This window comes from Melanerpes formicivorus, unplaced genomic scaffold (assembly GCF_026170545.1).
Source record: "Melanerpes formicivorus ecotype bairdi unplaced genomic scaffold, bMelFor1.0.p_v2 SCAF_2, whole genome shotgun sequence".
Classification (NCBI taxonomy): domain Eukaryota; kingdom Metazoa; phylum Chordata; class Aves; order Piciformes; family Picidae; genus Melanerpes; species Melanerpes formicivorus.
Window position 1 is genome coordinate 46159331 of NW_027142354.1, and position 24678 is coordinate 46184008.

Sequence of the window (24678 nt, forward strand, 5' to 3'; positions counted from 1 at the left end):
TCTTCTGTCACTGGACACCATTGCAAAAAGACTGGCCTCATCCTCCTGACACCCATCCTTTAAGTATTTATAAGCGCCCTAATAAGATCCCCCTTCAGTTTTCTCCAGGCTAAAAAGCCCCAAGTCCTTCAGCCTTTCTTCCCAAGACAGATATTCTAGTCCTCTAATCCCCTTTGTAGCCTGTTGCTGTACCCTCTCAAACAGTTTCCTGTCTTCTTGAACTGAAGGACCCAAAACTGGACACAGTACTCCAGATGAGGCTTCACTAGGTCAGAGTACAGGGGGAGGAGAACCTCTGTTGATTTGCTGGCCACACTCTTCTTGATGCATCCCAGGATGCCATTGGCCTTCTTGGACACAAGGACACAAGGCCTTTGGGTATTTGCGGAAGTCCAGGTGGGTGGGATTTGGTGGCACAAGGGACTCTGCTCCTCTCCTCTGCCTGCAGCGTCTTGGCTTTGTAAAGTCTGTGTGGGAACACAATCCCAGGGTGATGGCCACAGCCACAGGGAATGTCTGTGCGGCCTGGCAGCAGCCCTGGAGACTTCTGCTACTGCCACTAGCCACAGTCAACCATCTTCAAGAGCTTGTAATTGCTTCCTATAGAATGTTTCCTCTGCCCTTCTTAGGATTTTTTTCCAGAATAAGGGAGTATTAAATACAAAGAGGCCTGAAATTGCATATTAGATGTTTAAGGCTGGAGGCAACTGGGTGGAAGACAACAGGCAGCAAAACATCCAGCGCCTGATGGCTTGGATAGGCGTTAACAGCTTAGGCACTAGCACTGTGGCTGTCACTCAAGTAATTTCACTTGTGTATCATTTTTTACTTGCCAAAGTACCTTTTTCTGAGGTAAAAAGAGGAGACACAAAGCCTTTCCAAGCAGCGATCCAAGCTCCCTGCTTGAGGTGGAGGTGAGTAGGGCGAGAGGGGCGGGAAGGCAGCAGTGCCCATCTGAGGGGAGGTGGTAGAGAGCCTGGTGGGAAGGACGGACAATTGCCAGCCTCACAGCACAGTGTACTGTTTGACCAAGCCCTGAATTTTTCCTGAGGAGGATGTAAGTTATGCTGTAAAGCAGTTCAGCAAAGGGGATTAGCATTGCTCCCTAAAGTGAGAAGCTGTTTGTTGTGTTTGTTTCTTGGTGGAGGTGAAGGACTCAGCTGCTGCTGCTTAGAGGTAATGGCAGGGCCAAGTGGCTTTTCTATAGACAAGGCTGATCAAGTCATCTAAGGAGTGACAGCGTGAGCCTGAGGTAATCTGTTTTGTAACCCACCCTGGGACAAGCAAATGATGCATTTAGGGAGTTTATTAAAAGTGCCTGAGAGGACTTCAACATGAATTAAAGCCACCTGACTACCTAGTGGTCAGGTGGGGGTGAGAGTCTCTGAGGCACTTTTGCTTTGCTGCTGGACACATCATCCTTTTGTTCAAAGTATTCCAGGCACGCAGAAATAATTGACTGAACTGGAGAAGCCAGAGCTGTGGCTGTTGCTAGGGGATAAACTCGCAGTACAGTAAGAAGGAGTCTTGTGAGCATTGGAGGAGGACAAGGTGAGGCATGTACAAAAAGTACTGGTGTGAGACAGCCGTGGTCTGGACAGAGGTGTGAGCAGCAGCTCTTGGAGGGTGACTAGCACTTCCCCGGTGCTGAGCAAATAACCAGCTGAGCAGCATCTAAAATTAAAAGGAAAGAGACTTTTTTCTGGGCACAGCTTTGCTGTTCTGCTTCTAGCAGTTTTTGCAAAGGAATACTCTGCAGCCTTCTACATGAAAAGTATGAGTACAGTGTTGATAGGATAAAAGAAAAAAGAAGCATTATTTTCTAGTTTCTGTGGGCCTGATGAGAGTAAAATTGACAACTTAATGCAATCGTCTGGAAAAGAGAGCCAAGAAAACGGTCTTCAAGCAGCAGCTGCTTTTGTTTGCAGCAGTCAGCATCCTGTGCCTCGAGCTGCACTAGCAGTGCCCGGTGTGGCAGTCTGCAAAGCCCGGGGAAGCAAACCCTCCTCCCCTGGTTGCCTGTGCTTAGCAACTTTTATCAGGGCATCACGGCAAGTGTAACACAGACACAGCCGCGGCTGGGGCCAGAGCTATGCCTTTAACAACCAGGCTGCTCTGCTGCTAGCTTTCCTAGGAGCTTCCGAGAGCAAACCTCAGTGCAGAGGCTGGAGCTCAGCGTGTGAGAGCATAGAGTTCTGTGCATTGCATGAACTGTCATCTCAACTTTGTAGAGGACTTGGTTTGTTTTTTTGTTGTTTGTTTTTCTTGAACTGCATACGAAGAGCCTTTCAAACCCATTTGAGCCATGAGTGGTTGTTCGAAGAGGTGCAAGCATGGGATTGTCAAATTTGCTCAGACTATTTTCAAGCTCATCACAGGCACCCTCAGCAAAGGTAAGAGGAAATATTTTAGTTCCTATTGTTCTTCTGTGATGTTACCTCTATAAGGGTAGAGTTGTAGTCTTTAAGGAGGCTTATGGTAGAATTTATTATTGTCTTTTCAGACATGTTCTGGTTTAATTCTGGTAACTGGCTGCTCTAAAAGAAGTTGCTGTGTGCGGTGAAGGTTGGAGCTATGCTGTAAAGCCTTATGTAATTGTTTCTAACTCGTGTAGTTTGTAACCTCTATTTGCAAATCTATCAATACCTCCTAATTGTAGCAGGCTATTTCAGTGTGTTGGAGATGTATTTCTTAAAGCAATTGATGTGCTGCTTCAAAAATGTAACAACTTCATAACTGTCAGTAATCACTGCTTCTCCACTGTGTCTATTTCTACTGTAGTGTTTCTGTTTGTTTGAAGCATGTGTGTACCTTGCTTCCAAATCTAGGTCGCTGCTTATTTTGTGCATTTCAATACCTTTAGTTTATCTGAGTTTTGCTTGTCACCTTCAGCCTGTGTGCCCTACCATGTGCAGGTGTAACACCATACTTATTTATACTGTTCTTTTCACTAAAACTGAAGCAGTAAGCAAAGTAAATCCTCAATTCTTTGTAAAACTAGTAGCTCCTCTGATGGTGCACTGAGGTAAGTTGTTGCATTACTTTTGTCGGTGCTTCTGTTTGTAATGGTGTTTCTCCACACTACCTACAGTACCTGACTCAATGACTATAGATAATCTGTTTGGGAACTCCTGACAATAGTACCCAATGTCATGTTTGATTGCTGTTTGCCTGTTGAAATGTGCACAATGTTTAGATGAAGGTCAGACTTCTCCAAGTTTTGTGTTTGTGCTTGGTTGGAGAGGGTGTGATTTCTAGAACTGAGAACATAGTTCACACTAAATTATTAGGAGATAGATTTGCATAAGGCTAAAGAGTCCCTACTATGATGCTTTTTTGTTTGCTTATTTGGTTGGGGGTTTTGTTTATTTGGTTGGGTTTTTTGTTGTTGTGGTGGTGGGTTTTTTTTTTTTTTTTTAATCTGAAGCTTTTTTTGTGTGTTCACAGACAAGGGGCAAAAAAGAAGCATGTCTTTTTCAGATAAGCTCAGAATCCTCAGAGGCGTGTGGCTCTATTGGCTGTCTGGAGCATGTGTTCCTGCATGAATTTTAATGTTTAAGTTGTTTTTTAGGATAAACTGAAGCAGTCTGAGGTGACTTCTAAAATAGCAAATGTGAAAGTGCCAAGAACTGTTAAGTGCAGATTCACTTTGTAGAAACTGGGAAATTTTATTCAATCTGTCTCTCTAGAAAAGAAATACAGTGCAAAGACAGAATTCTCATGTTAACCTTACTGGTTTCAAGGGAAATCTGCATGAGAAAATGCTTGTTTCACATTAAGAATACTGGACAGGTTGGTTGCTTTTAAAAGCAAAAATGGTTTAAAATTGCATCTTCTTGTATTTACTTATTCTTTCACTCTTTCTCTCCCTTCACCCATAGGCAGGGCAAAGATTAAAAACTTGCTGAAGTCTGTCACAGAGAAGAGTTCTCACATATAGGTTATAGCTCATGATTAGTGCTGAGATGTTGTCCTTTAAAAACAAAAGAGAAATTCACAGTAAGAAAACATAGCAAAAGAAATTACTTACTATCATTGTAGGAAAGAAAAGTAGCAGTAGGATACTGTCTGAAGGACCTTGGCCTCTGCAGTATGTCAATATAGTTTATTTGGTGGACTTTATTTGTGGGTTTTGTTTGGTTTTTTCCAGAGGATATTGGAATATAGTGTGTATACTGCCATATTCACAAAGTGACTGGCAAAAAAACCTTTGTGCTGTTTGCTTCAGATCCCCTTAAGAAAAGAGGAGGAAACATGCTCTGGTCAGCTTTCCCATGTGCTCATCTAAAGCAGTTCATCTAATGGGGAGTTTTTAAGCAGGCCTTGTGCCTTTGTGGCTTGTCCTGTTTTGACAAAGAGTTAACACTGAGTCTGACAGTAGAATAACACTAAAGAGAGAGCTAGAAATGAGAGTATTTGGAGTATAAAGTGTCCTAGGCTTGTTTCCTCCCCTTCCTTTGCTTCTGAAAGATGCCAGTGTTGTGCTATTGTTGTCCTTGCAGCCAATACATCTTTCCTATGGCAATGTCTCTTTCAAGCTGTTTGGATTAGATAAGAGTGGCTTCCTAGGATTCAAAGAATTTAAAACTGTGAAACTGTTTGGGTTTTTTGTTTGCTTGTGTTTTTTTTTTCCTTTGCATTTTGAACTGGAGGAACCAGATTCAGGAACAAATAAACCGTGTGAATGAATTTGTTCCGTAGATATCAAAACCCTGCTATAATTAAAATAAATGTTTCTGTATCATTACCTATGAAACTCATAACTAGAAAGGAAGTGATTAGAAATCTTGCTCAGGAGTGATGAAGTTAAAAAACAAACAACCAACAAAGTGGTGAAGTTTGTTTGCACATTTATCCCACAGCTTATTGCTTAGTATTTCCCTTATTTAAATGTCCACATGTAAAGCAAAGAAATAGGAATTGCTATATATTGCTGTTATTATGGGAGGTTTAACCTCCACCATATGTATGCTCTTGAATATTCAAGCAATATCCCCTGTGTTCTTCATTCCACTCCTGCCTCATTTTCTTCATGCTCTGTATTTCTTTTAAATAAATGTTACTTTAAAGACTTATTACAAAATATTTCCCTTGTAATGCTCAAGATTAGTTTTCTTCTTATACTGGCATCTTTCTGAGGGTGATTGTGGTGGGAGATACAGCACAGGTCAATGAGACATAATCGTTGTGGCGCTTGACAGAAGCTCTATGACTTCTGCTTGTCTTAATAATAGCGTTTATCTTTCTCCTTGATCATTTACAGTAATAAAATGAGATTATCTTAGCTGCAGCTGCAAAGTCCTTCCTTCTGAAAGAGTGTGTGATGAGACAGCAGCCTCTTCTTGCAGTAGACAGTAAGGGAGTAGGCACACCTGATATCACTGTGTAGTCACCAGCCTGTTCAGCATGTCCTCATTTACATTTGAGGCAAAGCTGCAAGATTTAAGCCAGAAAGTTCATAAGTGGCACCTCTGCAGAGCTAGAGTAGCAGACTTTTACCAGCTTCCCTCTTAGTGTGTTCTCATTTGGAAAACCTTAGTAGTGGATCAATGGTCTCTGCTGCTGTGCCACAGAAGGCCTCTTACACCAAGAGCTTTGTATAGTGAGACATGTGTTAAAATATGTCTGGAGAAGTATGCCTTTTTACAGCTGCTGTGAGCAGAATAGTCTCTTTCTTGGCTTGGATAGAGGTCCAGCACTTGCAGGGAAGAGTCTCAAAGAGGCTTCTGGAAGTGAGATACTGGGGTGATGTACTCTGTGTGGTCAGCAACACCTTCACGAAAGTTACTTCAAATTAGTTGGGAGGAGAATGTTTTATGTAAGGTTTTGCTATTCTTTCACATTAATGCAGTGTACAAATCCTGGCTTACCTTCCATGCCCCATTAGCAAATAGGAGGGTAAGGATGATTTTGTTGGGGGTTCCTATTGAGAGGAATGATTGAACAACAAGTCTCTGTGTGAAGATTTTGCTAATGTCATTAAAAACCTGGTACAGGAGGACCTTGCTGGGTGATGAGAAATGAAGTTGGAATGGGAACTCTTGGGTTTCTATTAATGTGTTCTAATTATCAACACAAGAAAAGTGAGATTATATTAGGGGCTGAGTCCTTCCAAATGTTCTTTTGCCAAAGCAGATAGGTTTCTGCAAATTAACTACCCTTTCACCTTTGTTCCTGAGCTGCCCCTCTTTTAGTTGTGCTATTAAAATGCTTGCCAAAGGCTCTCATTTCTGTTTTCTTGCTGCTCCCATCTCTGTTCTGAAATGCAATTCATCTGGAACTAGTAATTTGTCCACTTTTCATAGTTTTAATTGCCTAATTATCCGTTCCACTGCAGTGATAAAGCCTTTAAACATTTTGCTCTCCCCACAGCCTCCCCCAGCATGAAAGAAAAGTATTCTGAGTGTTTTACAGATATGTGGTCTGTTTTGCTGCTTCTTTGTGAATTCAAATTACAGCTGGTCTTCTGAGATGTAATGTGAGTTGGTAAGGAAAGTTCATGGTCCCTTTTAATCATACACAAGCCTTCTCTTAGTGGAAGTTCATCACATTCCTTCAGAGCATACTGGCACTGCATTAGGTTTATCTTTTGACTCCAGCCTCTGAAAATGCAAGGGTAGGGTAAATGTTACCAGATACCCAAAAGACAGAGAAAGGACCATTGCAGTTGTTTCAGGGATGCCAGGGTTCCTGCACCTCTGTAACATGAAAAGCTATTTTGATTCTCCTGCTGCTGTGTAGCCCACCCTCACCCTTGAATTTTGGCTGTTGCCCTCAAATGCAGAGAAGGTCTGATTCAGTGGGCTCTTGTAAACACTCTTCCATGTTAGTTTCCTCTTTATAAAAATTTTCTGAGTATTTTAAATGCTCTTTAATAAGGAAAGTGGTTACAGAAGCCAGATGAATAATGGGATTTACAGAGTGGGGTTTAAGCCTGTATATGTTTTCCAAATGTGAAATGAAAGATGAAAGTTTCTGTAGGGAAATTGCTTGTGGAAAGCCAGCAGCTAGAGGGGCTGCTGCTGTGAGGGGTGGAATAACTCCAAAGTGTGTACTGTGCACTTAAGAGAAGAGTCCCCAGCTGCCAAACTTCACAGCTCAGTACCTGATTCTAACTGCCCAGTGAAGCTCTCCTTTTTCATTGCATGGTGTGTCTGCGGGTTTTGTTCTGCTTTTTAAAAATCCACCATGTCTAGCTATGTTTTTTTCCATAGTGATGAATCTTTGAGCCACTGTGTTACACATGTAGATATACATCTATTCGCAGTTCATTTTTTATAGATATCTTCTCTGCAAGGTCTGTATCGTGGAAGCAATCTGAACAGGTGTCCATGGATTCCACTTCAGTCTTTCACCAGGAGAAAGGTGGATTTTAAGAACTGTCAGAGGTAGTGGTGATACTCTGGTCATCCTTTTTAACATTCTTCATAAACTTCTGCTTCTAGACAGTAACACCTCTGAAAACAATAGAGGATTAGATAGATATTCTGGATGGGTTTGAGATACACACGGCATACCAGTCAGGCCTGCGGTCAGGACTATACTAATAGAGAGTTTCTTCAGAGGAAAATATGGTGGGTTTGGGTGTGGTTTTTTCCCATGCTGATGGATTAATATACAGATTCTCTATTAAATTTAAAAAAGTCAATAAGGTAGAAATCACGTGAAATTTTATAGCATTGGAGCAGCTTAGGGAAATTTGGTATCCTGCTGTGTGTGGAGGGTTTCAGGTTAGTTTTGGAGTGGGGTTTTTTTGGCTTTGTTTTTTCTTTCTTTTGCTGTTTGTTTGTTTGTTTTATTTTATGAGCAGTGCACTAGATAGAAAGTATGATCCTGGAGAGTAGCCTAGTGCCATACTACAATGTTATTGATATGCTAGTTGCTGTGATAATTTGCCATGTAGCTTTTGTCATTTAAAAGGGTGTGTAATGAACGTGACAGAGTCTATTTTACCCCAGTGGACCCTATTACTATCCTCTTAATGAATAAAAGTAAGTGTAAATGGCTAACCTTGGAGGATGGCTCAATGTAAGTGGATAGTAGCATGTATTAAATCATCCTAAAATGAGCATAAATAATGAAGTATAATGGTAAGATGTAGCTTCATCTCCCATAGTGCAATATTAAATGGTGACAATAAAGTAACACTTGTGTGCCTTTTCTGTGCCCAGAAACTAGCCTTGAGCTGCAGATAATTCTGTGTGGTATTCTACGAGTATTGTTATGGATTATTCCTGGTCTGCAAAGTATTTTCAAATGCTGACCACCTTGGTGCTAGCAGCCAGACATGCAGAGGTGTTTCAGCTCCATGCTGAGTGTCTGGTAAAGCTAACTGTCTTCCTGAGCAGGAATCCCATTCTTAAGGATGCTAATGAAATTCTGGTTCTTAAACCTTTGTTTTTATTGTCCTAACCTGATTAGTAAATCTCATAAATGGTAATGTCATGGAAAGCAGACATGAGAAGGTTTTAACTATGGCTGCATTTAAGCTCATGATGGAATTGAGAGGACTATTCATGGCCAACTTCTTCCACACTTGCATGGCTTTGCTAAAAACCAATAGCATGCATATGTAATCTGACTTTCACTTCTCAGCTGTCTTTAACTTCTAACTCGATTCTTTGTAATGACTGTTTCACAACATTTGGCTTGCAGGGCATGTGGGTGGAGTACATTTAATGCTGATAAGTAGAAGTAGTCTGAGGTTTAAAATAAGAGTGATTAATGCTTTCTTTCATAAATGGGAGACTTGGTGCAGTTACATTACAGAGCAAGAGAGAAATTGCTGCCACAGGCTTGATGAGATGCTCCTCTTGTAAAGCCAAAATAGAGTTTTGAGTGTGTAAAAATGAAACCTTGTTATGTAATTTACATAATTGCATCTAGGAAAAGTTAATACCATTTTAATACATTGCAATCTGAAAATTGTTCCTAGCATTTAAAAATCTAGTAGAGAGCAAGGGTTTCTTTCCCATTTTTGAAGTTTTCAGTGGCAACTTAAACTTTTAAGTAAACACAGCTTTCAGATGTGCCCTAATGGCATGATATCTTTCTAATACTTCTTTATCTTGTATGTTATGATGGTGTTTGCCAATACATTCTTGCTGTAGTACAGAAACAAGTAAGCCAAAGCTGCTGGGAACTGTGAAGAAAATGATGTGAAATCCAAAGATTCTTAGTGCCATAGTCCAATTCTGAATTCCAGACAGTATTATACACCTCAACAGCCAAAGTTATCTATGGAAGTAGACCAGCTAGGGGTGACCATGTTTCATGAGTTTGGGTGGATCTGTTCTGCTGAAGCTGCTCCTGTTTAGAGAGATGATATAGAAGTGGTAGAGATCTGGAACATGTGTGTGATTGATGTGGGACTGCTCTCCCTTTTGCCACCCCTCTTGCAGCTTTCCTGTTAATGAGGTTGGGCTAATTTCCTTTTCTTTATGGGCTTCTGACTATCACATATCCAAAATACACACTGGATGCAGGGTGACTAGCAGGAGCGGACTTCAAGTCAAGGATCAAGCGAAGTGCATTACTTGACTGTGAATCCAGCTCGGCTTGCATAGAAACACGCCTGAAAGCAATGTAATTGCTCTGTAAGTGCTCCGTGGCACTTTCACGTAAATAAAGGTGTGGTCTTCATCAGACACACCTGGTTTTAAAAACCATCTCTACATTGACTGCATTTTTGTAAGATCTGCTGTTGAGAGTGAGGTGATCTGTTGGAGGTTTTTATTATTTTGTCGGTACATTCAGGGTTGTGTGTGCAGGTGGAAAGGTGATAATGGAGGGGCTCTATTCCAGTCAAGTAAGTGCTCCTAATATGATGATGTTGGGTTGTGTGGGGTTTTTGTTTATTTTATTGTTGTTGTTGTGTGTGTTTGTTTTTTTTCCACTCTTCCCACTAGTTCACAAATTGTAGTTTTCATTGTACCTATGCAGTGGTAGTGGTGCTCAGAAAGGATTGAGGGCCCTGTGATCTTCTTATATCTCTTAAGCATCCTCTAAGGAAGTACAAGGGAACTTTGAAGGTTTTATTTAGCTAGGCAACAAATTCCCCCTCAGTTCCCAATGTTGCCATGTGATGTGGGGAATGGGAGGGGAAAATGAGTGGAATAAACTCTTGATCTGAATAGGTTCTCTGTGAAGCATGCACACTGTTCAGAAACATGAATAGCTGTTACTTTGAGGTTTTGCTCTACTGATAATAAACAGAGTAAATAATGAACACAATAGATAATTTTGTCTTCCAAAGTGTAATGAAGTCATACATAACAATACTTTAATAGAAGTAGCTTGTTTTTTTTCTTTTGCATTCATGATTCCTTGTGGTTAGTTATGAAAATATTATTACTGTGCAGCAATGATAATGATAATTTTCAGCAACAGCAGCCTCTGATAGTTCATCAACATTCTAGCAGCTGCGTGAGGTTCTTGGAATAGACTGAGAATAAAAAGTAGAGAGAAGCATGTCACTTTAGAGGAATAAGCTTGAGATGTTCTACATCAAAATGCTCAGCCTAATATTGTAAAATATGGCTCTTGTCATGCCAAGCTGAAGTAGTAAAACTGCAGCTGACTGTTGTTAAAAACTGAGTATGAACCATCTGGATTCAGTCTAAGAGGAGGCCAACAAAAATGAAAAACCCATTTCCAAACATAAAACAGGGGAGGAGTTAAGTAAGCTTGAAGCTGGCAAAAGCTTGAGAAGTGAAATAGACTTCTCCATGTCTTATTTATAGTACATTTGCTGTGATTATTTATTTATTTTTGAGCGTGTTTTTATTCCTATTCCTGTCACATCCTAGGCATACAGAGAACAACATTTCTTTAAGTTGTGTGTTTCAGGGAAATTCATAAATGTCAGGGAGTTTTTAACTTGGCTCTCACATGTAAATGTTTGTGAGCTCCCCGGTTGTTGAACTGTGACTGTGTTGATGCCTTGAAAGGAATTTTATCTCTTGTTTTGTGAGAAGCAATTTGAGATTCAATGAATAAAAATGTTATATAAATGCAATCCATCCTGCAGACAAGGTAACTCCGGATTCTGTAGTGATTGTTACTGGCAGCATGGTGAGCTGTAGTAACTAAGGACCTTTCCGTTTTCAAAAGGGTTCACTCAAGTAATTGTGGTGATGCTAATCACTGCAGAAACTGACAGAAGTGCTGTTTGCATCAACGGCTGGCATTTGAATTTATTGGGGTAAAATGTCGTGCTGTGCCCTGTGTTCATCTTCAATAGTTCTCCTTTATGTGAGATTTGTCTTCTCATAAACACAGGGAAAACCAGGAAACATTATGAATATTACTTCTGCAAAATCACCGTTACATTCTAAACGTATTCGCAGTGTTTCGTGGAGAGTATGATAGCTGTCTTCTGAAGGCAGCTGTGATAAACTAACTGTGCATTTGTCCTTATAACAGGAAGAAATGACAATATTAGACAAACTCATTTGAAAATTTATAGTATAGAAATAAATTTTCTAAAATCAGGAAAAAGAAAGCGCAGAGCTAAGACTACTTTTTGCAGCTTCTGGGGTCCTTAGGAAGTTGGGGGAGAGGGGAATTTAGCTCTAAGTAGGTATTAAGTATTCTTGTGTCTAACTGTCATGCAGCAAATAGCACAAGCAAGGGAATAGAATAGAATAACCAAGGTTGGAAGAGACCCTCAAGATCATCGTGTCCAGCCTATCATCCAACACCACCTAATCAACTAACCCATGCAACCAAGCACCCTGTCAAGTCTCCTTCTGAACACCTCCAGTGATGGTGACTCCACCACCTCCCCGGGCAGCCCATTCAAATGGGCAATCACTCTCTCTGTGTAAAACTTCCTCCTAACCTCCAGCCTAAACCTCCCCTGGCGCAGCCTGAGACTGTGTCCTCTTGTTCTGGTGCTGGTTGCCTGGGAGAAGAGACCAACTTCTGCCTGTCTACAACCTCCCTTCAGGTAGTTGTAGAGAGCAATAAGGTCTCCCCTGAGCCTCCTCTTCTCCAGGCTAAGCAACCCCAGCTCCCTCAGCCTCTCCTCATAGGGCTTGTGTTCCAAACCCCTCACCAACTTTGTTGCCCTTCTCTGGACTTGTTCCAGCAAGTCAACAGTGCCTGTTGTGGCAAAACAAGGAGGGATGGTTTGCACTAATAAAAGGATATTCAGACTGGAGAAAAGAAAGAAATGTTTTGCATTGAGGGTGGTGAAATACTGGCCCAGGTTGCTCAGAGAGGTGGGAGAAGTCACATCCCTGGAAAAAGTCCAGTCAGGTTGAAGGAACTCTGTGCAACCTGCTCTAGTTGCAGATGTCCCTGAATGCTATTTTAAAGAAGAATTGCTTCAGATGGAGTACAGAAAATTGTAAGGGGTGACGTGGCTGTAGATCTGTAGGAATTAGCCCTTCATAGCAAGGATGCAGTTTGGAAAGCTGGAGCCTGCTTGAAACTTGTGCCTATCTCTCTTTTTTTCAGAGACACTCGGTGTGCTGCCAGTCTTACAGAGCCTTATTTAGCATCTTTTAAATGCTTTGATAGAAGCTTAATTGGTGTAGTTCATCTTCAGAGTTATGTGACTTTGCACTTGATGTGTGACAAAAGCAGGTTTCTACTCTGTAGGTATAAAAATTGAGATGCAATATATTGAGAGTGAAGAGCAGAATGAACTTGATGTATTCTTGTTATGGTTTGAATTTTCCACAGCATATCATCTGCAGTTTGGATAACAGCAGGCAATGGAAGAAACAACCTGTTGTTTTTGTGGTTGTCTTCACTTGCAAGGATTAGGATCTGGACCAGTTTCTAAAGAATAAAATCTTCAGCAAATGTTCTATTTGTGTCTTCTATCTGTTTTCTTATAGTTGACATACCAAAAGAGGTTTGCTAGGCATCAAACTAGCATAAAGATTATTTGGGAAATGTTAATTTCAGGATTTGTTTATTTTGACACTGGCTGTCTAAGTCCTATTGGATTTTGCAAGTTGGAGGATAAATCCCTTTACAAGGAGTCAGAAACAGGAGAAAGATTCTTTTATGAATGGCCATCCTTTTCCCATTGTGCAGTTACTGACTTTGCAATCACTGACTCCATGCCAGGGTAAAAGTAGGATCGATAGCAAGCACAGTAAGCCACAGCCCCCATGCCACTCAAATTACAACCAATTGTCATGCTGCGTGTTTTGACCAAGTTACTTCTGTTAGTAATTTGTTGGTAATTATGAACTTGTTATTGGGTTGTGCATTTTTTGATGGTGTCCTTCATGACTGATGTATTCCAAGCTGGATGATACTGCATTATAAAGTCTGTTCTGGCTATAAATAATTGATATTTTGGATTCATACACAGGTAAATGCTTACTGGAGGTTTAGGTTTCTTCTGTTTGGGAGCAACACAAATATTATAGCATTTTTCTCTTGGAAGAGTGTCTCTAGATTAATAACCTGTAGTCCAATACCCAGCACACATGAAGTGGTACAATTTTATTGCCCTTGGTAAAGATAACTTGCCATTTCCAGGTGGTGAGGTTTTGTAAATGACATCCTAGGAAAGACATAGCATACTTGCTAAGTGTATATAGATTTCTCAAGTACAGGAATCTTGGGTTCACATTTCAGAAGTATTTTTTAAAGCCTTTGTCCACTCTCATGCCCTGAGGAATAGATGTCAGGCAGCATTTGAAAAACTGACCTCTTCAGGTAAATAATTTCACAAGTCTAACTGCAGAGCGTCTTAGTTATCTTAGGAAGAGAAAGAATAAGATATTGCAGAACAGTTTCTAGATCATTTTGAATATGATTTTGTTTCTTTCAAGTTTTTATTTGACTGAAATTTCTGATGCTCTCCATGTAGAGATATACGGAGTACTTTTTTTTTTTTAAAACCACACACACATTTCTGCAGTTAATGCCAGATGAAGAACTCCCTGAAGAAAGTAATATAAAACTTAGTACTGTGTTTCAAAACTCTAGTATATTCTCTAGAGTTGCTCAGTGCTGCTGTCTGAAGTAGTGTTTCCTAAGATAAAATAAACCCGTGAATTGCACTTTAAAATAAGTGATTTTCTTCTGGTAAATTCCTGACTATTTGGATTGGTTTAAATGTTCCAAATTATCTGAAAATAGTCCCACATCCCAGTAAGAAGCCACATAAAAGGATACAGTGAGCACTGTTCATGCTGGGCAAGACATTCTGTAATTTATGTGTAGGAGTTTTGTTGTTTTATTTTTAATAAAGCCTTTGTTCTCTTGTTTCAAAGGAGAAAAAATATCTGGTATGTTTCAAGAAATGCTGTAAATATTTAGGTGTGGAAACAAAGCCTATGAGTGCTTACTTTAATAAAGAACTAACTACCATAAATACTCTTTATCTTTAAAGAAATGAGTGTGGAATAGTTTGACATGTGGCTCTCCTAGCAGTTTGATAAAATGGAGCCTGTATTGCTTGTTGCATTCAAACAGGAGGTACCCAGCTCATGGGTGTGGAGGAAATCTGCAGAATAGCACACAGAAAATGTTCCTGCCATGAAAAACATATTTAATTACTGGGTTCCTTTGCTCATGAACTTGAATGATGCTGCTTTCCAGATCATGCCTGACAGATCCAAAGAGTTTAGTCAAATCTCCATTCTTTGCCTTCTAGATGGACCAAGTGGTGAAGAGGCCACAACTGATTTTTTTGCCTGCACTTACCCCCACTTTCTCACGTATGCAATAAATCTTCTTTTTCTATAAACTGAAATGTTTCCTTCCAGTGTGCTGAGTACATCTGTTCCATCTATTCCCTCTTTTCACCTCTTTCCTCTCCAGATGTTGAGTTATAATTTAGCCCCATTCTACCCTTCATCAGTTAAGTGACAACATGAGAAAAAAAACCTGAGAAATGGCCCATAGAGGGGGAAAGACATTAGTTTCCCACCTTCTTCAACTTGTGTCAATTGCTCCTCTCTGGGCTAAAGCTAAGATGAAACATCTTTGTTCTGAAAGCAAATGGAATAAATTAGGCTATAAATAACTAACCTCTGGCTGTACTTCCACTTTGAGGACCCTTTTCATCCCACAGGTTTCCAATGTACATTTCACATTGATAGAATAAGGAAAAAACACTATAATTTTTCTTTCCAAAATGTTGTAGCCTATCAAACAGCTGCTGCTTTCCCAGCCTGCACTTTTGACTCCGTTTAAGGCAGAGCATCTCTTGGGTCTAGACAGTCTACTTTCTTATGTATTCATTTCACTTTAAGAGCACAAGTGGTTAGGTGTACATCTTGTATAAGCAAGCCACAGGTCTGTGTACTGGAGGGGCCTAGTCATCATCTTGCATCAAACCACTCCTTAGAGTCTGACTTGGAAGTCACTTGAGAAACAGAAAATTAGTAGAAAGCAAATTTCTGGCAGAGGTTGTGAGACATTGCTCTGGTTAAGTCTTCCTATTAATTATTTTATTTCTATAAATATTTGTATTTTTAGCTTAATTCCTAAACTTTTCTTTATCAAACGTCTGAAACTGTGAGATTGAGATCATGTAAATGAAGTTTTCCATGGGTTTTCTTGCTTTTATCTGTAGTTTTGCAGTCAGCATCTTGTCTATTCCCATCGATAGCCCTTTGCAATGCTGCAGTAGTGCTCTGATGTAGTCCATGCTTTCATCTTCCCTCTAACTTTATAAACAGATATTTCTAAGGAAGTCAGATATGTATTGTATTAGCACACTTTTTATAACAAATGTTGACAGTAACCTCTTAGTAACTAATACCTGTCTATAGGATTAATGTATATATAAAACACAGTGTAGTTGGCAGTTGGATAAATTCAAAGCAAGCCACACTTCTGGTATTGTTCATACAAATAACGTTTACAAGATTATTTATTTCTCCTTAGAAACAGAACTTGCTAATACTGCCATAAGAATATCTTGTGCTGTGCAAACCAAGAAGTGAAATCTGATTTTAGTTTCAATATGGCATTTTTAAGAGTACAAATGGAGCAGCTGCCCAAGACCTCAGATTCTGGGCCCTGAATTCTGAACTTGATGCCTGAAATATAAAGAAGTAAAACAAGATATATTGAGTTGTGGCACAGAAATGGGAACACTGTATGTGGCTCTAAAACATCTTCTCATAAGCCATTTTACATTAAAACCCCTTTCATTTCATGGTGTTTGGCATTAATACAGAGCTGTAAATGCAGGGAATTAAGCTAAATTGCATTACACTACTGTTATAATTGAATCCAGTAAAATAATGCTTCCTTATTTCTAAATGTTGGCTTTTGCTAGCAGCCATAAACCTCTTGGAACACTTCCCTTTGACTTAACCAAGTAGCTAAACAAGTTTTTAAAAACATCTGGTTTTGAAACTGCAGTTACAACAAACTAGAACCGAAATGTAACCTTCTCTACATTAACTGAGCTTCTTGGGCTGAAGGCGCTCAGGGACTGGCACCCTGATGTGTTTACAAGGACACAGTGGAGTAGCATTAGAATCTATTGTCTTGAGGTGTTTGGATAGAGCTGTGATGAAATAAATGTGCATTTGGTAAGAGTTTGTTTTGAAAGGTGAGCATGCTGTGCACCCTTCTCTCTTTGCCACCCTGTCCCTAAACCATACAGGGCTGCACAGGGCACACACCTTCTGCCATCAGACTGCTAGAGTAGAGAATATGTACATTAAGCTACTAACAGACCTCTGATTTACTTCTTGATTTGACCATCTCTTATCGTAAACATCTTCCATTCAGTAATGTAGCACAACAGAAATGTTTACTTAGGATGCAGATTATTGCAGATTATAGAAATGTACGTGCTGGCATTCTTCCTAGTTTTTGCTCCTCTTCCCAGTGGAAATGTTGGGTGTCTGGTATATCTATGTTAGTTTACCTAGTGAAAATCATTCAAGCTCTAAATGATGAACTATAGTTTAAGGGCATTGCAGTGTGAGAAGATGAAGAATGAAGTTGCATAAGGAGGAGTAAGGAATGTGAGCTTGAAATGACAGAGAAGTCAGGCAAAGGAATATACTATGCAAGCAGCTGTCATGCCACAACTTCACTAGCATGCATCTTTTCCCTGCTTCAGTATTACACTAATATTAAACAATGTATTACAAAGATGAAAGGGCTTCCATTGAGCCACAGCAATAATAAAATCAACATCAAAATACCCCAAAACTGCCTCAGTCAAATAAAGCTGTATGAAGTGGCTTTTAAGTAGGATTTTAATTCTCTGGAAGTAATGTTGTTGCTCCACATTCAGGACAAGAATAGAGTTTCCATAGGAAAATCATCACAGTTGTTTCCAGGTGATTGAGTAGCTCTACTGGACTGTGAAACAATTAAGGCAATCTATTTTTACTCTCCTTTCAGAAGTTCTTAATGTCAAAATGATTTTATTTTTTTTTTCATCTTAAATCAACTGTTTTTTCCATATGGAAGCACAGTAATGTAGATTTTTCCATTCTCTTTTCTGTGTAGGAATTGAAGATGAAATTAAAGTAGGAATTCTGAGTAGGAATTCAAGTTTATGCTTTTTTTTTTACTTTGCTGTAGTGTTATATTTTATCTTATTTGTTGCAGTGCTATATCACACTGAAAATACTGTGTCATATCCTCAGTTTTTCAGTTAGCACAATAGCAAACTTTTCAATTTTCAATATCAATATTGGAATTGCATGAGGTGTTATGCTGTTAGAATGACAAAAGGGATATTTCATTGTTGAGAAACTGAAGGAGGAGCTTAATGGAATGAAAAATTTAGGTGCTGGTGTCTACATTTTAATGGAAAAGACTGTGTCATAACTAAAGAATGCCTGAAATTTATGCTCAGTTTCAAGTCCTCTGTGTACACAATTGTCTTGCTTGCAATCTTCTAGGTAAGGTATCAGCAATAATTTAACTTGTCTCTTATTCTCCACCCTTCAGGTTGAAATAGCAAAACTTTGTCTCTTACCTGTGGCAAAACTTCCTATCAACTTATGTGTGTGTTTCCTTCCTAAATTCATTTATCACATTAATTATTCCCTTGTTTCTTGTTGTGTTTCCAGTAATGTAATGTGGGAAAGCCAAGAAAAGTGTCTGCTGGAGACATTTCTCTTGATGATGTTCTATTAGCACAGCTTCATTTGGTAAGAAGGCTTTATACAAAAACCTGCCTCATGCCACTTGGCAAGGAAAATACAATGCTTAATTGTAAAGAGTATTGACTGGTGTTAATTTGTTTGCTGTACATTAAGAACTAACTTCCTCTTGCATCAATTAGAGAAGAGAAGTGCAAGTTGAATAAGTGCCATTTCCCACCTACCCTAGACCACTTTCATTAGAGATATGGAGGGTACAAGAGTGCATTATAGTTTTTGGGTAAGAGGTTAGACAGCTGAGATCTATTTGCTCACATTATCAAACTGCAGCTGAAGTCACTTCATAGGAATCTTCTCTTCACAAGCAATAGTTTTGGAGAAAGAGGCTCATCTGACATTGAAGAACTTGGTGCTGTGTCTCATCGGATTCTAGAGTCATGGTCCTTTTAGAGCTCTGGCTTCATGGTCAACTACTTCAGTTTTGCTTTATCCTTTCATGTATTTTCCATTATTCCATGAACAAGCACTATGTTTGTGTATTATTATTTTTACTTTTAGTTGTTTGTGTATTATTATTTTTACTTTTAGTTGTGACTACAAGTGTTTTTTACATGGGATTTCTGGCATCATTGCTGTTCTTTGACCTCCCTGAGTATGAATGAGTTCCCCTCAGGAAGTGTTTGAGTTGAGCATAATCTGTGTTTGAAGACAAACTCTCATAACAGCAGTAAGAGGAGTAAGGATTACATATCTTTTTTTTATATCTGCCACAATTTTTTAAGTTGAGAAGACGGCTTTCCTATTCCCTATAACAATAGGACTATATTGCAGGGTACTCAATATACATTGTACAAACTCAGAGATTGAGAGCTGAGGGACCTTCAAGTTTGTAGTTCAGAAATATTGATGGTGAAAAGTTTAGTGTGTAGGAAGCAATTTAACAGCTCTTGTGCTACGAAGAGAGCCCAACAAATACATGTCAGGATGGCTTATTACATGCTGCTTTTCAGAAAGGATAAAGAAGTAAACTGTAAGAAATACCAGCCAGCAAGAGCTGATTTGAGAAATGAAGGCTAATGGCTGCCTTTGATTACTGGGTATTACAAACCTTGATGTGGTTGTCTAATAGATAAGGCTGCACCCCAGCAGAATGTTTGGTGGAGGATTTAGAAGGATTTAGAATAAACCAAACCAGGTTGGAAGAGACCTTCAAGATCATCACGTCCAACCCATCAACCAATCCAACCCACCTAAACAACTAAACCATGGCACCAAGCACCCCATCAAGTCTCCTCCTGAACACCTCCAATGACAGCGACTCCGCCACCTCCTTGGGCAGCCCATTCCAATGGGCAATCACTCTCTCTGTATAGAACTTCTTCCTAACATCCAACCTGAACCTCCCCTGGCGCAGCTTGAGACTGTGTGCTCTTGTTCTGGTACTGGCTGCCTGGGAGAAGAGATCATCAACTGCCTGGCTACAACCTCCCTTCAGGTAGTTGTAGAGAGTGATAAGGTCACCCCTGAGTCTCCTCTTCTCCAGGCTGGGCAACCCCAGCTCCCTCAGTCTTTCCTCATAGGGCTTGTGTTCCAAACCTCTCACTAACTTCGTTGCCCTTCTCTGGACTTGTTCCAGCAAGTCAACATCCTTCCTAAACTGAGGGGCCCAGAACTGGACACAGTACTCAAGGTGTGGCCTAACCAGTGCAGTGTACAGGGGCAGAATGACCTCCCTGCTCCTGCTGGCCACACTGTTCTTAATGCAGGCCAGGATGCCATTGGCCCTCTTGGCTGCGTGGGCACACTGCAGGCTCATGTTCAGCCTACCATCAACCAGTAAAGGAGGGAGCTGACTAATATCTGAATCAAATCTTTATTCCAGTTTTATCCAGAACTTGATTGATTGCCTTCTCCTAGTCATCCATTTGATTAATAATAAATAGTGTCTTCTGCTAATTTAAACTAATTGAGTTTTTGGCAATATGTGTGTATTGGGAAGGGAAAATCAGCAGGGTCTTGCTTCCCTAATTAACCTACCTCAGGGTCAGAGGTGAGGTTCTGCATGAAAGTAGAAATCCCCAGACTTGTGCAGAAAGTGCCAGCAGGTGTTTTAAGTACATTCAGAAAGCTAACCTTCCATTTGTGTCAAGTCCAAATGTCACGACATGCTTCTATTAATCTAAGAGCTAGACTGGCCTGCAACTAATCTCATAAGGAAAATCCTGCTTTTCTGTGAGCCAGGTCCCAGTGAAGAGGTGAAAAATGGTGTCTGGATCAAAGGGAACATTGCACATGTAGGAAGAGGGGAGAGATGTCTGTCCCCTCAGAAGAAAAATTGCTTGATCAAATTAACACAATGCTGACTTAGCCATCAGAGCACTCCAGTGGCCAGGCCCTTAGGTATTTTGGGACTGATAACTTTCAAGCTGTTGATGTATTCAAATATTTTAGAACTGTTTCAGAGGTGGGAGTTCTTCAGCAGCCTGACATCTTTCTTGGGATTAGATAGAAATCGAGTCTGAGGCCCAGATCTCTTGATAAGGCAATAATTGCCTGGCTGTTTAAGAAATACAGGTTACAGACTGTTAATAGAGTAGATTGTTCTCAGAGTAGCTTTGATTTCTTGAGTACAGGACCAGTAAGATGTGGTATATCTGAGAGTCTGATGGGATGTGAAAGTGAAAAATGGAAGTGTTATGGCTCCTAGTATGGAAGAAGACATTCATCATCTCTTCACTTCCCAGGGATAAATTATATAAATTATTAACTTAGAAAAGTAAAATTTTGGGTATTTTTAATTCTGTTTGTGTTTTTTTGTTTGCTTAGTTTTTGCTTGTTTATTTTTCTTTTGTGTTTGTGTGGGGTTTTTTGTGTTGCATATTGATTTAATAGCATATAAAAGTATTTTTAGAAAAAGACCACTGTAACAAAGAAAATCTTATCAGATATGTCACACAAAAAAAACCTAAACCCATGCAGTAATATCATGTTTTAAATGACGTTGTAGCAGCAATGCAGAGAAGATTAGAAATGATAGTTGGAATTTATTGTGGAAACAGTTGTGATTAATGACAGGTATCAAGGTTTGCTTCAGTGAGAGGTGCACTTGAATTGGCTGGGTTGATTAGTCTCATCATACATGGAGCAGGTCCAGTAGTTGTTGGTTTTCTCTTTGGAGGAAGAGAGTGTAAGGGAAATGATCTGAGTTACAAAAGAAAAATGATGCCAATCATATAGCAAAAGGCTGCATTTCTGGTCTGACACACATGGCTGACTCCTCATCCTATTAAAAAGTGGTTAGGGTAGTTCACGGGGATTCATTAGTGCTATAATCAAAAGTGAGTTGAAGTGGATCCACTTAAAATGACAATATGTAGTTAATAGCTATTTAAAAAGTAAACCATTCTTATTCTCTGAATTCAGTGCAGTAGTCTTTTTTTTTTCTCGATTTAATTTGAACTGGCCAACATTTTTCAAGCCAAACTTGCTGACTGTTATCTCTGAGTAATTTTTTTTTTTCTTTTAATTAAATAATACAAGAATAAAAGATCAGAAAGGAAAAACTGGAGTAGATTTGTTGTAACATTTTAAATTTTAAATGATGTATTTCTGCCAAGTTCCCCAAAGAATGGCTGTGCTAAACACAAACTACTCCCACTGCAGTTTTATTTCTTCACACCCTCTTTGTTCATCTCTTTTCTTTGCAAACAGTTGAATGATGGTTCTCTTGAACTGTTGCAGTTTGAGCTGGGTGCCCCCCTGCAATGTTTACTTCCTGTGTCCAGAAGTCCAGCCCAGTGGGGTGGACACAGGAAATTATGTAGTATTTCATACCACAATCCTTTGCACCACTATAAGATCCAGTGCGGAGTCTAGCACGCTCTCTTTTCTTCCTCCTCCGTCAGCCGGTACTGGGGGAGATGTCTCCTGGCTTTGGGCCTGGCTAGGCCCAAGGCCATGGGGGGATGGGCAGTCTCAGATCTGGCCAGCTGAGACTAGCCTAGCAGTGGGAGGGGGAAGAAGGAGCCCTGGGGGTCTTGGGTGTACCCTCAGGTGGGGATAGGATCTCTCTGGGTCTGTTTTGGGATCTTTGTCACTGTGCTTTTGGCTTTCTGTAAATGTTCACTGCTTTCTATTTAAACTTTTCATCACTTTTGCAATCCATTTGTCTGAGTGTTTATTGTTGCCAGGGGTGGGGAAGGGGGCTGCCTCAACCCAGCACATGAACTTACAGTGTGAATCTCCTTATGAAATGAGTTGTGCAGGAAGGAGATCATTGAAGTGAGAAAACGTGTGGAATAGAACAAATCAGTGCAAAATCTACCCTCACTAGAGAAAGATAATTTGGAGCAGCAAGAAAATAAATGCAAAAAAAATAGCCCAAATCCTTCTGCCTAGGAAAGTAGTTTCAGCAGATGTGGGAAGCTGATGTGTGGCCTTCTGGGAGGATCATATTAAGAAAGCTGGTCACTACTGGAAAGGGCAGGCAGTGATCCTGATTCTACAGGAAGATAAGCACTGTAAGACTAATACAGATGAAATAGTGGAACCATATTGGGATAAAAGCAAAAAGGCCAAGGTGTAAAATGAGTTATTACAATTGGCAAGAAACTTGAGAGATTGCAATAAAAGTTTCTAAAAATACATTGGAAATAATAAAGACAAAAGACAAGGATCATGAGCGCCGAGTGGCTCAGGGCTGAAGCAATGGTTCATCCTTCCTTTAGCCTTCAGAGAACAGTTTCTGTGACTTGTTACTTGGCACAATTAATTGCCACAAGAAAAGAGAAGCACAGATGGGGAACAATGGCTAAAAAACACTTAGATAAGTCAACATGATTGAATTCATAATGCCTGACAGAAATCACTACTGAGGGCTAAATCTGCGCCATCTTCTGGGGGAATTTATTTCTGAGAACAGGGGAAACTTCAGAAGATTGATGGGTGTTAGGCAAAAGAGTGTAGAAGACAACCAGCCTAACTTTCCTGAATGGAAAGATAATAGAATCAATTTGGGGGGTGGAGGAGGGGTGGGGTGGGGAGAGGAGAGACTGAGGGAGCTGGGGTTGCTTAGCCTGGAGAGGAGGAGACTCAGGGGTGACCTTATCATTCTCTATAACTACCTGAAGGGAAGTTGTAGACAGGTGGATGTTGGTTTCTTCTCCCAGGCAGCCAGTACCAGAACAAGAGGACACAGTCTCAGGCTGCACCAGGGGAGGAGGTTTAGGTTGGATGTTAGGAAGAAGGTCTATACAGAGAGAGTGATTGCCCACTGGAATGGGCTGCCTGGGGAGGTGGTGGAGTCACCATCATTGGAGGTGTTCAGGAGGAGACTTGATGGGGTGCTTGGTGCCATGGTTTAGTTGTTTAGGTGGGTTGGATTGGTTGATGGGTTGGACATGATGATCTTGAAGGTCTCTTCCAACCTGGTTTATTATTATTGTTATTATAGAGCTGTGTCAACTTTGAAATTATTCCCTCTTCACCATCCTCTGCGTACAGAAAACCCAACACACCTTTCCCCAGCTACTCAGATCTTCTTTGTTAAAAATTGAACATGCCAAAACCCACAGCAAATAAACAAACCCTCCTGCTTGTGCTTTCATTAGCAAAACTTCGCTAGGAGTGTTTGGACAGGAGATGCTGTGCTGCTTTATCACAGTTTGGTTTGATACTGCTGTACCTGGGATTTAATAACCATAGTAAGGAAATACAGAGTTAAAAGTCCATTTTAAAAATCCATTTGATAACATCACCCAGATCTGCTGTCAGCTGAAGTTGGTAAGACATTGCTCTGAACAGCTTTTTAGAATAAGTTTTATTATTCAGTATCATACAAAAATTGCAGGATGAAGGTTTTCTTCCTGCTGGTGATGCCTGAGCTCTTACCACCTGCTCTCTGAAGTGCTATTATCTCATCAGTTCACTTTCATAGTTTTTATCCTTTACCTAACCATTCCTTGTTTCCAGCTTGTTAATGATTATGTGGAATACACTGGTGAAGTGTCTGGTGGGTTTATGGTTTTCATTTTAGCAGGTTTCAGGTTTGTTTGTTTGGGGTTTTTTTTTGGGGGGGGAGGGGGGAGTGGTTGGGTGTATGTGTTTGTTTGGGGTTTGTTTGTTTGGTTTTGTTTCTGCAAAGGTTTTTTGTTTTGTTTTCCTGTGTAAATATCTCCCAAATGCTCTAGTTAGTGTTATGATATAGTGAAACCATGGTAGGACTTGGGAGGAAGCCCAGCCATGCTGCAGTAGGTACTTAGATGAGCGCCGGTTTTGCTTGCATCTCCAGCGTCTAGGAAACACAGGGCAAATGTAGACTGTTCAATGCTGCTGGTCTCCTGTACAGAATAATTTCTTTCAGCCACAGTTAGACACATAGGAATGGTCTCATGAAGAAATCATCTGCATGTCTTAGTCACTTAACCCTTTCATGAAAGAAAAAGCATAGATAAATTCTCAGAGCTGGAATTCCTAATTTCTGAATTCATATTTGTGACTACTGCAGTCAGGTGCCAGTGTCTGGTTTTGTCATGGATTTTGGTACAGCTGAGAAGACAGAGACAATAGAATTGTGCTTTATCTGTCAGTTTTTGTTTTGAAATTGTTTTTATCCCCTGAGAAA

The 24678-nt window shown here is 40.1% G+C and overlaps 1 protein-coding gene across 1 annotated transcript in view; it reads left to right on the forward strand.

The window, feature by feature from the left end:
* The first annotated feature begins 2206 nt into the window (after positions 1-2206).
* Positions 2207-24678, forward strand: part of KCNIP1 (potassium voltage-gated channel interacting protein 1) — a 410482-nt gene continuing 388010 nt past the window's right edge. Inside the window, exon 1 of the mRNA XM_068158710.1 lies at positions 2207-2393. Within this exon, the coding sequence (XP_068014811.1) occupies positions 2306-2393 (88 nt within the window). The 5' untranslated portion in view covers positions 2207-2305. The remainder of the gene's footprint in view (positions 2394-24678) is intronic.